Below are 17830 nucleotides of genomic sequence, written 5' to 3' on the forward strand. Positions count from 1 at the left end.
CACCTTTAGAATTATATAAAATAACATAAAAATGAGAGACAGTACAGAATACTTATCTTTCAAACTTTTCAGGATATGACAGAAAGAGTAGAATCAGAACACAGAACCAAACTTGAGCAATTAAGTGCCATAAAGGATGAAAAGAAGTAAGTATCACAAATATTTGTTTATCATATACAAAATGTTAATACTGTAAGTGCTTGTCAATTTATTTCTTCAAAAATTACGAGCTATTTCAGCATCCTGCCAACTTTGTTCTTATTCATACATAAACTCTGATAATTTACACACTTGTGAGTTATCTGTAAATTGACTAGGCCTGTTGTTGGGCCATCATTGCATTGATTTGAACTCATTATCATTATTATTATTGTTATACATTATTTTTTGGTCTATCTCAGTCATCCTATTTGATTGGGTGATATTTATAGTGTGGGATTCCAGGTTGCATCCTGCCTCCGTAGGAGTCCATCACTTTTCTTACTATGTGCGCTGTTTCTAATAGCACGCTCTTCTGCTTGAGGCCTGGAGCTACTTCGGCATCTAGTTTTTCCAGGTTCCTTTTCAGGAATCTTGGGATCGTGTGTAGTGTACCTATGATTATGGGTACAATTTCCACTTTCATATTCCATATCATTCGTATTCAGGTCTTGATTCTTACCAACTTTTTCTCTTTCTTTCTCATCCACTCTGGTTCTGATACCTATCTCCCAGAAGATCTTTGCCTGATCATTTTCTATCACACCCCCAGGCTGGTGTTCGTACCACTTGAGAGAATCATGCCTCCTTTTGTACTGGTTCTGTGCAAGTCCCAGACATTTTCTTGCTAGTATGTGGTTTATGGTTTCATCTTTCATATTGCACTTCCAGCATATGGATGGGTTGTTATTTCCATCTATTGTTTTTTGGGCATATCTGATTCTTAGGGCCTGATCTTGTGCTGCTGTCAGCATTCCCTCTGTTGCCTTCTTGAGTTCTCCACTCAGCTCTGTAGCCATTGCCATGTTTCATTGCTCGCCAGTTCTTCAGTCTGTCTCATGTACTATCCATGCATTGGTTTGCTGTACCATTCCTCTCTTCTGTTTTTCATTCTCCTGTTTTGTATATTTCTGGGCCTTCATCTACTTTTTTCAGTCTTTAGCCAATCATCTTCACTAGTCTTCAGAATTACCCCAGTGTTCTGCTCTTGATGTTGACAGATTCCTCTAAGCTTAGTAGACCTCTCCCTCCTTCCTTTCATGTTTGTTATGTATAGTCTGTCATTATTTGCTCTTGGGTGTAGGGCTTTGTGTATTGTCATGTGTTTCCTAGTTTTCTGGTTTATGCTGTGGAGTTCAGCCTTTGTCCACTCCACTACTCCTGTGCAATATCTGATAATTGGTACTGCCCATGTGTTTATGGCTTTTGTCATGTTTTTGGTGTTGAGTTTTGACTCGAGTATCGCCTCAACTCTGCATATATTCTTTCCTGATCCTGTCCTTCATTTCTTGGTGTCAAATCTCTGCCTTTTATTACTCCCAGGTAGTATTTGTATCCTGTCTCAGCTATGTAATTGATGTTGTTCCTGTCTGGTAGCTTTAACCCTTCAGTCCTTGTCACTTTGCATTTTTGTATGTTGACTAAGGCACAATTTTATATTCCAGACTCCATCCTGATGTTCCTAAATACAATCCTTATGGTCTGGATTAGGGTATCCATTTCCTTGATGCTTTTACCATACAGCTTGATGTTGTCCATGAACATCAGATGGTTAATTCTGGTGCCTCCTCTCTGAGGTTGATACCTAGCATCAATCTTTTGCAGTACTTTTGTCATGGGAATCATGGCTACTACGAAGAGTAGTGGGGACAGTGAGTCACCTTGAAAGATCTCTCTCCTGATGTTAAACTCTGCTAATCTTATACCAGAGCTTGTAAGTACTGTATTCCAGTTGTGCATTGTATTTTTCAGAAAGCTGATGGTTTTTCCTCTGCCCCATATATTTTCAGGCATTTTGTTAGCCTCATGTATGGTATTGTGTCGAAGGCTCTCTTTTGTTCAATCCATGCCATGCCATGCTTAGGTTGTTTCTCCTTCTCATATTATTCTTCATTATCATTTTGTCTATCAGGAGCTGGTCTTTTGTGCCCCTACACCTCCTTCTGCAGCCTTTCTGTTGGTGGAGGATGGTGTTTGTATCTTCTATGTACGTAGTTGTATAGCCTTTCACCGATATCTGTTAGTAAATTCCACATTATTGGTAGGCTGGTGATACACCTGTAGTTACTTGCAATATTTCCGTTGTTCTTGTCTTTCTGTACTAAGGATATTCTCCCTATGGTCATCCATTTGGGCACATGATGGTTTGTGATGTAATGCTGGAGTTCTGCTATTCGTGGGTGTAGGTCCTTGAAGTTTTTGAGCTAGTATCCATGGACTACATCGGGACCTGGGGCTTTCCAGTTGGGAATTTTCTTTAGTTGGTGTCTGAGTCTGTCTGGTGTGATCTTGGTGAATCTGTTTTATTCTCCCCATTTCTTCTGCCTTTACTTCCTGGAGCCATGTTACCATGTTAGTTGTGTGATATCGGATTGCTCCATATGTTTTCCCAGTCTCTTACTTGGTTTAGCTTCAGGAATTTCCTGGTGGTTATCTTCCCCTCCTAGTTGGCTTTATAGTCTTTTCTGGTTAGTTCTAAATACTAGTTTGCTCTGTTGGCATCTTTTATTTCTGTTCATGTACCATTGGATATTATGTGCTTTGGCTTTAAGCCTCTGCTCTATATCTTCTATTGTGTTCCGTTCTCCTGTACTTTGTATTTCTCGTTTAGTTCCTCTATTGTTTTCTTGCTTTTAGCCTGTTTTCTACCATCTCTTTCAGTTTACTCAAGTCAGATCTCATCACCATAATTTGTTCTTCCAGGCACCTTTACCAAGGCAGTTGCTGTTTTGGTTTCTGGTGGGTTGGTTGTAATGGTGGTGGTGTTATTATTATTATTATTATTAGGTGTTATTATTATTATTATTATTATTATTATGATTATTATTATTATTATTATTATTATTATTATTATTATTATTATTATTATTATTATTAATATTATTAATTATTATTATTATTATTATTATTATATTATTATTATTATTATTATTATTATTATTATTATTATTATTTATTAAAAGTAATTGCTACTTCAGCAGAGTTACACTTGTAGAGATTCTTCTCTATTTTAAGAATAGCGGCCTTTTCCGTGCTACTTAAACAGAGAAGAATCTCTACAAGTGAAACGCTGCTGAAGTAGCAGTTACTTTTAATAAAGTATGCTTGAGAGAGGGTCTGCTTCCTTAGTATATATTATTATTATTATTATTAGTTGCAGGTCCACAATTATATAGGTTTTCATTTTTGACATGGAAAACTGTGCTCATTATTATTATTATCATTATTATTATTTTTAATTTTGGTCTACCACATTCATCCTATTTGACTTGGTGGTTTTTATAGTGTGGGGTTCTGGGTTGCATCCTGCCTCCTTAGGGGTCCATCACTTTTCTCACTATGTGTGCTGTTTCTAGGAGCACACTCTTCTGCATGAATCTTAGAGCTAATTCGGCATCTAGTTTTTCCAGGTTCATCTAGGGGTCGTGCCTAGTGTTGCTATGTGGGTACAATTACCACTGGCATATCCCATATCCCTCTTATTTCTATTTTCAGGTCCTGATACTTATCTGTCTTTTCCCTCTCTTTCTCTTCTACTCTGGTGTCCCATGGTATTGCGACATCAATGAGTGATACTTTCTTCTTGATTTTGTCAATCAGTGTCACGTCTGGGCTATTGGCATGTATCACCCTGTCTGTTCTAATACCATAGTCTCAGAGGATCTTTGCTTGGTCATTTTCTATCACTCTTTCATTATTATTATTATTATTATTATTATTATTATTATTATTATTATTATTATTATTATTATTATTATTATTATTATTATTATTATTATTAACCAGACCTGACTTGAAGGGGTTGTTTTTAAATAAAATCTATCTTATCTGGTTAATTACAATTCTTAAAAAAATGTAATATTGAATAAACTGGACTGGCTGAAGATTCAGACAAAATTATCTAAAGGTATTTTCATCATAGACTCGATATTTATTGCTGGTTTAAGTCAGGACAGTCAAATAAAAGTGCCTCATTAATAACTGGGTAATATTGGGTATTCATCATATGCATTTATTCATTTGAGACACAGACACTTTAAATGATTCATGCCTTCATTTCGGTACTTATGCTTTTATTTGCGTACATTTCTCTTTTAGAGCTCTGCAGATGGCCATGCCTACAGGTTCAACAGGAAATACAGTTAATGGATCTGTGTCTGCTGTAGAGGCCTCATCAGACATGTTTGCAGGATTAGACTTGGGCTCAGTTGGAAGAGGAGACTCAGCAGTCAAGAAAGGCCCTCTTTCTCCTATGAGTCCAGACTCAAAATCAGTTATGATCCCAGCAACATCCCTTAGTTTAGAGGACAAACAAAGGTATTACTCTACTGTATTCATATTGAAAAAAGAAAATGATCTTCTATTAGATATTGCTCTTACAATTGCTTTTAAATGGTTTTAAGAAGTTATAAGTACTAGCAGATACTCGCTATTGCTTTCATTTGCTAGTTTCTTGATAATAGTTCTAATGTAATTGATATTGAAGTTGTATAACAGGAGTATATTACTGCGATCCTCATAATGCAGGTGGTTCATAAGTATCACATAAGGTTAATTAAACACTTAATAAATTCTAAAGGTCAAGCAAGTTATTTTGATTTGAAAAGGATTGCTTACCTATACAGTATTTTTATAAAGAAAAATCCTTACAAATCTGTAATAATTTTTTGTATGCATGCAACTTACCAAGTAGTTACGTTGCTGTTGTTTCAATTTATTGGCAGCTGGAATTTTTGAAATTTACAGTAGCACTATATTTGTATTGGGAAGAGAGGAACCAACTTGGCACGAACTTCAGTTGTTTCTGCCAGCTGGTACTGCCAACACTGTACAGCAGCAGTAGAATTTTTGGGATTGCTTTGCTTTTACTTGATGTCTGGAAATTTTGGTGAAGCACTCTAATATTTTGGTAGCATTTCGGCAATATTTAGCTATTATAGGAATTTGTTCAAAATTTTTTAAATTTGCTTTTAGCTTAGACTTTGCCTTACGATTGAGTTAGTAAGCCAGCATATCCGATACTAGCTCTCAAGGTACTAGGTATTGCAGCAACGGCTTCAATACAACTTTTAAAAGTTTGTAATGATCTGCATTAAATTTGTACAGTTTGTAGGGGGTGAAACTTGCTCACCAGGTCTGACTTGTGGGGAATGTGTCAGTTGGGACAGTAAAGCTTGGAAAACTAATTAGCCATATTAATAAGTTAGAGAGAGATAAGAAGAGGAAAGCTGCTTCTAGGGCTAGCTCTAAGAAGCGTGTAGTAAGTCAGGATTTGTCTACTAGAAATCTATCTATGTATTTTTCTCTCCTGAACCTTCCCCTCATCTGTTCAACCCATTCCTAACCCTGGCTGTCTTGCACCCGAACCCGATGCCATTGCCAGCCTTGAAGCGGGGGGGGATAAAAAGTTTCTATCATGTTATAGGCGATGGAGAAGTTAGGAGCATCTGTGAAAACCTTGTTGGATAAGGTAAGTGGTGAAGTGAGTGCTAGTGTTGTGGAGGAGGTGCCTGTTTTTCCTGCTGATTCTCCTAGGCAAAGGTCCCTGTCAAACTCCCCAGCACCTGCAAGGAGGCATACTGGTAGCCCAAGGGAGGTCAGTGGGGTCTGCCCACGATCAGTTGCCCCCTCAGGCGATCCTGCTGATAATTCCCAGGTCGCGACAGAACACCATTGGAAAGGTATATCTAAGGAGGTGTGTCTTTCCTCGAGCGCATCCAGCTCCAGGGAGTCATCTCCCAGGCACCAGTGGTGCTTTGTAGACAAGCCCCACCCACTGAAAAAGAGGGCCGTAAGGTGTGGCCTTCTCCTGTCCCCGTTAAGAAGGCTAGTGTGATTCAAGAGGATCAATGTCCTTGCAGCTTTTGGGACTCCCCAGAGTGATTTCCTCAAGATTTTGACGATTTAGAAGGACACCATAGTGAGAGGATTCCCTCCTCTAAATCTCGTTCCTCATTGAGGAAGTCATCCTCTGGACGACACTGTGAGGAGGTCGCATGCAGGAAACGTTCGGAGCGTCCGTTGGTGCCAGAACTTTATCCTCCTGTGCTTTCCTCTCCATTTCGTTCCACAAGTGCGAAGAAGTGTAAGACACCTGTAAGCCTGTCGGCACCTGTTTGTCCTTCTTACACAGGAGGACAGGTTGCCATACCCCATTTCACCTGTAATTCAAGAGCGCCCAATGACGCAGGATGCAGAAGCACCATTTGGCGCATTTTGTATTCATGCTCTAGGAGCACACACTGGTGCAAGAGCGTCCATTGGCGTATGACCGCCCATTGGCGCAAAATCTCCCTCTTGTTCTAGAGCCCTAGGTAATACAAGAGAACATGTTGGTGCCCAAGCACCCTTTGGTTCTAGAGCTCCCTTTCGCTTCTCTTATTTGAGAGACCATCGGTGCCACAGCTCCCATGAGTGCCCGAGCACCCATTGGCACCACAGCTCCTATGAGTGCTTGAGCCCTTCCACTGGCGCCTCTCAAGCAGTTTGGAGTAATCAACAACCTACTATGACAGTTACTTCTGTTTTACTAGCAGTGTTGCAAGTTATGGCTGTCACTGATCCTTCTACTGCAGCCATTCAAAATAAGTTAGACAGTATTATGGGCTTTATGAAGTCTTCGATACCTCCTGTTCAACCTCAAGCAAACTTGTCTCCTGTTACGTCTGCAGAAGAAAAAGAAGAGGATAAGGAGTCTTCTCCAACGGCCTACAAGTTGCTTCCTTGAAGTAAATTTCTCAGACTTTCTTGCCAGTGACCCCCAGCTTTACCAGTTTAAGTTAGTAGTACTCTTTTTGGCTTGAGGAAAGGAGGGAGCAAGGGGAGATTAACTTCAATTTTCCTCCATCTTGTCTTTCCACTCAAAGATATTTATTTTATGAGACAGGAGAAACTTCCTCTTTGGGTGTATCTGCCTCCACCCAGGGAGATTTCCGGACTTACTGACTCTGCTAGGAGATCAGCATTTAATTCGGCCAAGATAGTGTTTACAGCGTCTGAATTAGACCACCTCATCAAGAATATCTTTCGGGTTTTCGAGGTAATAGGTTTCCTTGATTGGACCGTAGGAGCTTTGGGCTGCAAAATCAAGGATTGTTCAATGCTAGATGAAGGTTCTTTTTCACACATTTCTGGTGTAATTTCCTGCTTAGACAAAGGTATCAGGGACAGTTCTTTGGAGTTGGCCTCTCTCTTTACCTTGGGCATCCTAAAAAAGAAAGCGCTTGGGTGCTTTTTTACCGTTAAAGGTGTACCCAGCACGCAAAGGTCTGCCTTGCTTTACTCTCCCCTGAACAGCAAGCACCTTTTCCCAGAGCGAAACGGTGATTCAAGTTTCTTCTGCCTTGCAGAAGAAATCGATAAAAGACCTTCTCTCTCAATCTACTAAACGTCTTTCGTGATTCCACTTCCAGCTCAAGTCCTTCGCCTGCCATGCGCGCTCAGCTCTTTTGTGGCAGGGGAATTTCTGGATCCTACCCTAGATCAAGGGGTAGAATACGTTTCACCCCGAGATCCATCAAGAAATCCATGACTAAAACCTCCACAAGAAAGTGATGTTTAGTTCTTCATACACTTGTAGGAAGAATTTACCAATTTTGGAGAAACTGGGAAGCAAGAGGAGCGGAATTTGGGATTGTAGAAGTTTTAAGGGAAGGCTATGATATTCTGTTCAAGAGAACCCCACCCTTATCAAGCTCTCTGATAGTTTTGAAAGCCTACTCAGAAGATTGAGAGATTCATTGCCATTTCGAGAGAAGTTTCGTCCCTCTTGCAGACAGAGGTCTGGTTGAACTAATCTTTTATCCTATCCTATCCCTCTTGCAGAAGAAGGTTATAGTGTTAGTAGTAGACCCACTAACCCCAGGACTCTACAATTGTCTATTTTTAGTGCCCAAGGCTTCACGGGGCTGGAGGCCCGTGGTGGATGTAAGCATTCTGAATCAGTTTGTCAAAAAGACAAAATTCAAGATGGAAACGAATCAAGACATTTTTGTCATCCAGCCATCAACATGGAAGATGCTTACTTCCATATCCCAATTCACCAGATTGCAAAGAAGTTTCTTCGATTTGTGTTCAAGAACAAAGTCTTTCAATTCAGAGCTCTGTGTTTCAGGCTTTCAACTGCCCCACAAGTGTTCACACGAGTCTCAGTCCCCATGGCATGTAGTCGGAATAAGAGTATCTCTGTACTTAGATGACTGGCTTCTTCAGTCACAAACAGAGAAAAAGTGCATGGAGGACCTGCAGAAAACTCTTTCTTTAGCTCAAGAATTGGGACTTCCAATAAACCTGAGGAAGTCACAGTTAGTCCCCTGTCAGGAACTAGACTATTTAGGGATGAGGAGAGACTCAGTGAATTTTCGGGCTTTTCCATCCCCATAAAGAGTGGAGTCGGGCCTGCAGAAAGTTGTTCAGTTTCTAGCCTTTCAGGAATGCTCAGCAAAGGAATGGACTCTATCTTCAATAGACCAACTTGTGTTATTAGGGGGGACTGCATATAAGGAATCTACAGTTTTTCCTCAAAGCAAATTGGAACAGAAAGAAGTTTCCAGACTTGTTTGTGTTCCAGGTCACAAAAGAGATAAAGGAGGACCTGCATTGGTGGAGATTAAAAGACAGGCTGTTAGAAGGGAAGTCCCTTCTACTGAGTGCAACCTATACCACCACATCTCTACAAGTTTAGATGAGCTTCATCCAGAGGCAGTAATCATGTGTACAGCTCTCTTAACAGGTAAGGAACCAACAAGCATTTTCACAAATGCTAGCACTATGTACATCTTTTCAATATTTTATGTATAATGTATGTCTATGCATAGATACCACCTCCTACAATATGGGATTCAGTTATGTAACTACTTCGTAAGTTGCATACATAAAAATTATGTTTTTATGATAAAATATGATTTTATGTATATTTACTCAGTAGTTACATGATCAGAGCCCTCCCTCCTCCCCTCTCATGGATGGTAGGGCATAAACAACTGAGGTTTGTGCTGAGTTGGTTCCTCTCTCCCCCAGTAGTGGGCGGGGGGATATCACTTAGCCAAAACAATTATAGCGCTACTGTGAATTTCAAAAATTCTAATTGCCGACGGATAGAAACAAGAGCTATGTAACTACTTGATAATAGTACTCAATCTTAACACATTTATTTCATCACAAAACATTACTGTTCATCAATTTCTGTGGCCTGCCTTTGTGTGTCCTTTGCTCTGCTAGCAATCAATCTTTGCTCCCTCTGTTCATCAGTTTCTTTTACCTGACTCTCCCGAGCTGCCATTGGCTGTTATGGACCATCACCACTAGTGCCCACTGTTGTTCCAAAATTACCTGTTGAGTCCATTTTGAAACAAAAATAACAAACCTCAGCCAAAAATCTGCGGCCTGATTATATACTGTTAGGTCCCTTACTGTTGATTTCGGGCCAGTTAGGGTTGCATGTCTCGGGAGAAATCCAGAATCTGTCTTCAGAATGATTCTGCCCAAAATTCTCCCATCTCCTGGAGAAATGCCCATTGGATTAAAAAGTATTCTTGAAGACATCTTCCCGACTACAGGATCCTTTGAAGCAGTCTTCAGCTTCTGAAGCATTCCTTGAGAAATGCCCATCATCTTAAATTTCTTAAAGACTCCAGGATCCTGTGAAGCCATCTTCAGCTTCTGAACGGATTCCTGTCGGATCTGCTTCCCTTCAAGAATGTTGGCTTCGCCCGAAGAATTCTTCATAAACTTTCTTCTTCAGGAAGGACCAGAAGCCCTTGGAATTCTCAGAAGCCTTTTGAATTCATCTCCAAGAACGTGGGTTGCCCCTTTCTTGTACAGTACTCAAGAATAGTTTTATGGAGAAGAAATTGGAGATGAAAGGCTTCAAAGAGCCTGGAGATTGTCTTGAAGCCTTTGGAAGTCCTAGAAGCCTCCAGAATTGCCAGATTCCTCGAATTGGCAGAATCCTCTGGAATTGCCAAAAGCCCCCAGACACGCAAACAAGAGGCAGAAAGGCAGCCAAGGAAATAAATAAAAGAGAAGTTTTTGAATATTAAAGTGAGAAATACTGTGAGTTAATCTTAAAAAAGGTGAATGACTAATAGGGTAATTAGCTAGCTCTTGTAGAAAGTAATATACGTATCTTGATATCAAAGAGGATCTTGATTTTTATTTTTGCCGCCAATAATAGAGTACTGACACTGGTACATATGTAAAAGAGGCACCATTAACCAGTTATTGACACCAAAATCGGGTTGTCGGCACCGATGTGTGCTGAAAATCACTGATTTTCAGTTAATGGTGATTTTCACTTGATATCAAGCTGTCTGAATGGAACCCCCACCAATTTGAGATTCGCGAACTCTCCTATTAGCAGATTTTTCTATGGACCATATCTACTGATTATTTGCGGGAAATTCACCTATTCACCGGTTTTTCTGATGATAAATATTCACTAATTAGTGTATTTTTATGTTATTTTCTTGACTAAATACATTTTTATGATACAAAAATAATTTACTAATTTTCAAATAATAATACCGATTAATACTGTATCAGTAAGTTTAATAAGATTAAATATCACATAATAAAAAGAATAATTCTCTCTCTCTCTCTCACTCACACAGAGATGTATGTTTTTTGTATGATAAATAAGTGAATTACTGATTTACAAATATTAATGTGAACAGCAATAATATCAATTCTTAAAAGAAAATACTATAGTGAATTAGTAAGATTTTAGTTTATTAATTATAAAATTATGTAAGAATGAAGATCCAGTTACTAAGCTGAGGCCCAGAGCTGTCAAATATGTCAAGGAATGTGACAGGAAAGGGAGTGAGTTGTCCATGATGTGACTTAAATTCACGTAATTTCTCTCTCTCTTACTGAGATGAGAAAATTTTTATGGTACACATTATGTACTAATATGTTTATTAATATTTTCAAATAATAATATAACCAATTACAAAATTCATATGTAATAGTATTTTAAAGAAATACAAAAGGGATTTTGACGTAGGAAAAATCTATTTCTGGGTGATTGGCTCGTGTCGCCCTATGAAATATCCTTAAGATCATTATTTCTAGGCAAAATTAATCTAAAATTACCAGAGAAAAACAAAATTAAGAAAATGTCAGTAAAACTGACTCGCTCACTCTATAAAAGAAGTGTCGGTATGTGAATATAGGTGAGTGGGATCACTACCACGAGTCATTCACCATTTAGACCTTCCAACATAAAATCCCCACCAGAGAGAGCTGATACTAAAGGGTGATGCGGCCGCTACTACTACTACTACCGACGCCACGGACAGCAGCGCCCCTAGCGGTCATCCTTAATCTATGAACATCTTGTCCTGCAGGGTGGGTAAGAGAAAACAGGGTGGGTTTCATAGGGCGACACGAGCCAATCACCCAGAAATAGATTTTTCCTACGTCAAAATCCCTTTTCTGGGCTCAGCTCGTGTCGGCCTATGAAATAGTACCAGAGAAACAGACAAGATGGGAATAAGGACAAATGAAACCCAATAGTAAAAAAGAGATATATAATATAAGTGAATCAGGGACATTACAGTATACAAACAAAGTACTTAAAGCTAACTTATCCTAAACAATGGTATGATAAAGAAAGCAATCAATATAAAGTACTTAAAAATTAACTTATATTAGACATAGTAACACATAATAATGTAATGGCAAAACAACAAAGAATGATTCACTTAATTAAGATATTTACAAAATATACAAACACATTGTGTTCTACCCTAGCATAAAAATAAGGGTAGAAACACTGAAGTACATTATATGTACATAACGTGGATGTCCCTAGCAAAAAAATAAGGGACAATCCACCAATATGATTCTAGCGGCTAAGGCTAGAGTATTCCGAGTAGCATGGCAATAGGGTGAGGCATGTTGGACGAGGTAGGTAGAAAGGAGACCTGGATCTATACTACAACTACTATGCAGTATCAGGAGAAACAATGTTTCCCGCTGCTACTGCAGAAAATTTTAAAAAAGATTCCTAAGGACTTTAGGTAATGACGTTTAAAGACTGTCGGTGATTTCCATCCCAGTATACTTTTTAAGATCCTCAAGTTCATATGTTGAAAGTAATTTAATTGAGGTGGCTACTCCCTGATGTCATGTGCTTTTGGAAATGAATCAGGATTGGCTTGTTTAATGAAGTAAAGGATCTGTTGTCTGATTCCTTTTACTGATAAAGTGCCACCTTTTTCTCTCATAAAGAGAGAACCTGAGGATCTTGAGGATGTACGAGATAGAAAGGCTCTTAAAGTTGATACTGGGCAGAGAGAAGGATCTTGCGGAAGTGGGATGACTTTCCAAGGAGCCCACCTTGCAAGGGGATCCTCATTTTTAGCTAAAAAGCTACGATCCGGGGAAAGTAGAACTTCTCCTGAGGGGAGGAATTCCACATGACCCGCATCTCTGGATAGAGCCGACAGTTCTGAAATTCTGGCTCCTGAAGCCAGGCTTAATAAAAATAACGTCTTTCTAAGAAGCATTATGAATGTGCAAGACGAGTTGTCAGTATCTGAGGCTAGTTTGAGGACATCATTTAAGAACCATGAAACTGCAGTAGGCCTTTGAGAAGGTCTAAGTCTAGCACAGGCTTTGGGAATAGACGTAAAGTAAGATTCTGTTAGGTCTATCTGGAAACCCAACTGAAAGATTTTCTTCAAAGCCGATTTATGAGTAGTAATAGTGCTAGCTGCTAAGCCTTTTTCAAACAAGGACCTGAAAAAGGATATAGCTAAGTTAACTGTCATGGTTGTAGTGTTTGATTCTTTCAGGAAGGATGCTAATTTTTTAACAGCTGAGTCATTTTGTCTAATAGTTGACTCTCTTTTATCTGATTCTAGGAAGAGGATGTTTTGTGGATCAATGTTAGCATCTTTGTTAGCCGCAAACTTCATGAAGTCCATAAAGTTAGGGTCTGAAGAATTCCTGAGGAAGCGAACACAGTCCTCATTTGTACTGATTGCGACAGCTTGGGATTGGGAATCCGTTGAGGTCGGAGACCCAATTCCAGAAGCAGAGGATACCAGTTGCTTTTTGGCCAGTCTGGAGCAATCAGAGCTACTAGTCCCTTGAAAGTCCTCAGCTTGCTCAAGACCTTCAAAAGAAGATTCACTGGAGGAAAAACATAAATTTTCCTCCACTGATTCCAATCTAACGACAGGGCGTCCGTGGCATAAGCCAGAGGGTCCAGGTTGGGGGCCACATAGCAAGGGAGCTTGTGGTTCGCTTGTGAGGCGAAGAGATCCACTTGGAGACCTGGGACTCTCCGGCATATCCACTGGAATGACCCGTCGTCCAGGGACCATTCTGATTCCAGAGGGACTGACCGGGACAAAGCGTCTGCTATCACATTCTTACCCCGCCAGGTGAGTGGCGGACAGATTGCCATCTGTGTTTGTCTGCTAGCGCAAAGATGGCTATCATGACATGATTCACGTGTTTGGATTTGGACCCTCCTCTGTTGATGCAATGTACTACCACTGCACTGTTCCAAAACTAGTCTTAGATGAGACTTCTTCGGGGAAGGAGTCTCTTCAGGGTAAGAAATACTGCCATTGCTTCCAGGAAGTTTATGTGAAGCTGGCGGAACTGAACTGACCAAGTCCCCTGAACTTGCTTGAATTGAGAATATCCCATCCGGACAGGGAGGCATCCGTGTGAATGGTTAACACTGGAAGGGGATATTGAAGGGGTACTAATTTGGCAAGGTTCTTCACTTTTGTCCATGGACGGAGCTGATTGCGAAGGATCTGTGGAATTACTGACAACTTGTCTCGAGATTTGGCGTTTGCTCTCGATCGCCAAACTCGATTTATATCTTTCAGCCTTGCTTTCAGGAGGATGTCTGTCACTGAGGCAAACTGAAGAGAACCTAGGATTCTTTCCTGGTTTCTCCTTGATGTTTGTTTGCATTTGAGAAATTGTTTCACAGACTTGGCTATTTCTTTTCTTTTGACCACCGGAATTGACAGATTGTGGGAAGACAAATCCCATTGGATTCCTAGCCACTGAAAACGAGACTCCGGAGTGAGTCTGGATTTCGTTTTGTTTATCTGGAACCCCAGATGTTCCAGAAATTGAACTACCTTCTTTGTGGCTTTGAGACATTCCTCGACCGTTGGTGCCCAGATCAACCAATCGTCAAGGTATGCTGCTACCATTATCCCTTGAGTTCTCAACTGTTGAACTACCACTTCTGCTACTTTCGTGAATACCCTGGGGGCTAACATTCAGACCGAAGGGCATCACTTTGAATGAGAACGTCTGATTTCCTAGTTTGAAGCCTAGGAATGGACGGAAGTGTCTGGCTATAGGGATATGATAGTATGCGTCTGTAAGATCGATGGAGGTTGTGACGGCCCCACGGGGAAGTAAGGTCCGTACCTGCGAGATGGTGAGCATTTTGAACTTGTCGCAACGAATGAAAGAGTTTAGCTTTGACAAGTCTAAGATTACCCTTCTTTTTGTTGAGCCTTTCTTTGGCACGCTGAATAAGCGACCTTGAAATTTTAGATGCTTGACTCTCGCAATAGCTCCTTTCTGAAGGAGTTCCTCCGCATAATCTGTCAATTCCTTTGATGGTTCCTGATAGAATGATTTGATTGGAGGAGGATCTTTGATCCAACTCCAACCCAATCCTTTGGACACGATGCTCTGTGCCCATTTGCTGAACCCCCACCTGTGACGGAAGAGGAACAGCCTCCCTCCTACCTGGGGAGCCTCACTGTTGTTGGGCGGGTTGACCTCCGCGCCCTCCTCTGAAGTGTTTACCTCTTGCAGCTCTTCCTGTGCCACGCTGGCGAAAGTGGCCCCTCGCCCTGCTACCCCTAGAGAACCTATTAAAGGCTGGGTAGGCCTGGCTTTCGTACATTGAATTGAAGGCCGGCGAGACTGCGTAGGAGGTGGAAGGTTGACTCTGAGGAGACAACAGGAGGATGGGTTGCGTCTGCTTTGAAGTAGACGGCTGTCCCTGTTGTGTAACTGGGACGGCCTGTACAAATTGCTGTTGCTGCTGTTGCTTCTGATAAGGCTGGAACCTTCTTCCTGTCTTCTTTAGCTTCTTACCAGCAGCAGGGGCGGTCTCTTGTTTTCCTCTTGGAAGAGATGCCCCATCTAGCTCTAAGGCTCTGGTTGAAGACCTAAGCAGCCTCGTGGTGCACCTCATTCACAGAGGCCTCTGGGAAGAGGTCCGCACCCCACATGCTGGAAGCTAGGAGTCTATTAGGCTCATGCCTGATAGTTGCCTCCTGCAAGACATGCTTTCGGCAGTTCCTTCTAGCTAGGAAGAAGTCAAAAGCATCAGCTTGGACTGTCTGAAGCTGTGATTTAGCCAGAATCTTGAATAAAGGTTCTGTGCCGTAAGGGACAGGGCAGCCATTTCCGTAATGATTAGGGAGTTAAGGGACCTCCCAAAATCTTGTTCGAGCATCAAACTCTGCCTGAATAAGGGTATCAGGCAGTCTTGGAAGCTTCTCGCCAAACTGATCCATTGCGCAGTCTGGCTTAAGCTTACCTATTGAGAACGTGGCAGGCAAGTTCTCCCACAATTCTCCAAAGGCTGGGAAGAGCGGAGAAGTAGATTCCGCTTCCCTCAGCTGTGGCATGGGCTCGTCTTTGAGGACTGCCTGAAGAGTTGCTTCCACTATTTTGGTAGCGAACGGAAGGGAAGCCTCCTCCTCCGTAGCGAAAATAGTGAATGGACTCTTGAATGCTTGGAGTTTGGTGTTGGTACACTCCCAATCCTCCAGGCAGTGAACCCATTCCCGCTGTGCATGATCCCTACTATACAGCAGTCTCTCGGGAGATCTTATCCTCTCTAGTGAGAGCAGCAACGGTCAGCCTAGCATACCCAATGAAAGGCTGAGTCAGTCCGGGAGGATAGAACTCGAAGTCCTCAATCCTTCGAGTTCCACACTCCGGGATAGAAATCATGCCGTCCTAGAAGGGGCATAAGCGGCACTCTCCATGGGTTATCCATGGAGAAGGCTGGTAAGGGATTCGTAGGGAGGTAACTGTAAAAAAAACACCAGTACCTGCTACAGGGGAGCTTGGCTGAGGAGCCTGGTTAAGACCAGCAAAACGGTCCTCGTGCTCTCTAACTCTGTTAGAGAGATCTTGAATGGATTGGCCAGACTGGTTGATGGTGTTTGACAGCTGCGCAAACATCTGTTCAAACTTAGAGCCCAGAGAGCCAACCATCTCTCCCACTTGTTGCATCACAACTGCCGAAAAGGTGGTGGGATCAAAGGAGCTCGGTCCCGCCACCCCAACAGGAGTTACCGGAGTAGATGCGGTAGATGCCGGAGAAGGCGTTGGCTCGGCCGGGGGGAAGCGCGGAGGTGACTTCTCCTTAGAAGTCCTTGCTTCTAGAGTCTCTTAGAGTAGGAAGAGCTCGACTTTGCCTTCACCGCGTCAGCGTAGGAAGTCGTAGACTTCCTAGCTGAAGAAGACGACGACTTCTTAGAAGTCGTCTTATGCAGAGTCTTCTGTTCTCTCTGTCCCTTCACCTTCGGGGGTACAGAAAGAGCGGGAGAGCGGGCAGGGATCTCAGATCCCGTAAAGCCTTGGAACGAAGCAGAAGAAGGGACAGGGGAAGAAGATCCAGGAGCACCCAAGGAAAGACCTTGGGCGCCCGACACACCTACCTCAACCAACAAATCCTCCGCCCCTACCGCCATAGGCTCAATATTCAGGTCCAGGTTGGCCACATCTGGGACCGGCTCCTGCGTGGAGACGGACCCGAACGCCTGCTGCACCTCCTGCTGAATCGAAGCTATGAGAGGGGCTGCCGAGATGGGGTCCACGTAGCCGGTCGACTTGCCACCGGGGAAGATCTGAACGGCCAGCTTCTTGTCAAGAATATACGGCTGGCCCTTGGCGGCGTTCTTCCCGAAGCCGCCCACCCAAGCCTTCAGGGTTGCCAGGGCGACTTCCTTCACGGCGGCAGCCTGAAAGAGAAGGCGATATAAAGCTTCTAACGGCTGAGATAGGGTTGAACGAAGCTTAAAAACTAAGTGTTAGTAGTGATAGACCAAGAAAGTCTAAGAGTAGACTTACCCCACCCACAGCTGACTAACGAGGTCGTAGCAGATGGTGCAAGCCTCCGGGTGCCAAACGATCAGTCCATTGTGGGTGGTGGCACACAGGGCGTGGGTCCTACACTCCTCATGGGCGCAGGGGTCGTAGAGCGTTGCGTTGCAACCTGGGACCTGACAGTTGGTAGCCTGTAAGTGGAGAGATACATGAGTATCAGGTGCACACTTACAGCCTAACAAATGCTCCGCTGCATGCCGGAGCATGTAAGTTAGATTAAACCAGAGCCCCGCCGTAATACGTGTGGTAACTAGGCGGTTGGAGTTGGTCTAAGGCTACGCCGGAGACAGGAAAAAGATTCCAACCAGGAGTGGTGAGGAGCCATGAAACCACGACGGAGATAGTACATAAATTAAATTAAAACTAAAATTCACCGTAATATTAGGGTATATCCGTATATATAACGAAGTATAAAATTTTCCGTCTACTAGAAGAGTGCCCGGGTAAGGAGCGAGCTCTCCTCCGGTAGCGGAAAACAGGATATAGTAGGCAAGCAACAGACCACTAGTAA

At 42.1% G+C, this 17830-nt stretch overlaps 1 protein-coding gene across 3 annotated transcripts in view; it reads left to right on the plus strand.

Moving 5' to 3' along the window:
- The window catches only part of LOC135202372 (SCY1-like protein 2), a 152502-nt gene that overhangs the window by 128510 nt on the left and 6162 nt on the right, over positions 1–17830 (plus strand). For all 3 annotated transcript variants that reach the window (XM_064231733.1, XM_064231732.1, XM_064231734.1), the window contains 2 exons: positions 73–146; positions 4297–4515. In XM_064231733.1, coding sequence (XP_064087803.1) covers positions 73–146; positions 4297–4515 — 293 coding nt within the window. The remainder of the gene's footprint in view (positions 1–72; positions 147–4296; positions 4516–17830) is intronic.

This window comes from Macrobrachium nipponense, chromosome 30 (assembly GCF_015104395.2).
Source record: "Macrobrachium nipponense isolate FS-2020 chromosome 30, ASM1510439v2, whole genome shotgun sequence".
In the NCBI taxonomy this organism is placed as follows: Eukaryota; Metazoa; Arthropoda; class Malacostraca; order Decapoda; family Palaemonidae; genus Macrobrachium; species Macrobrachium nipponense.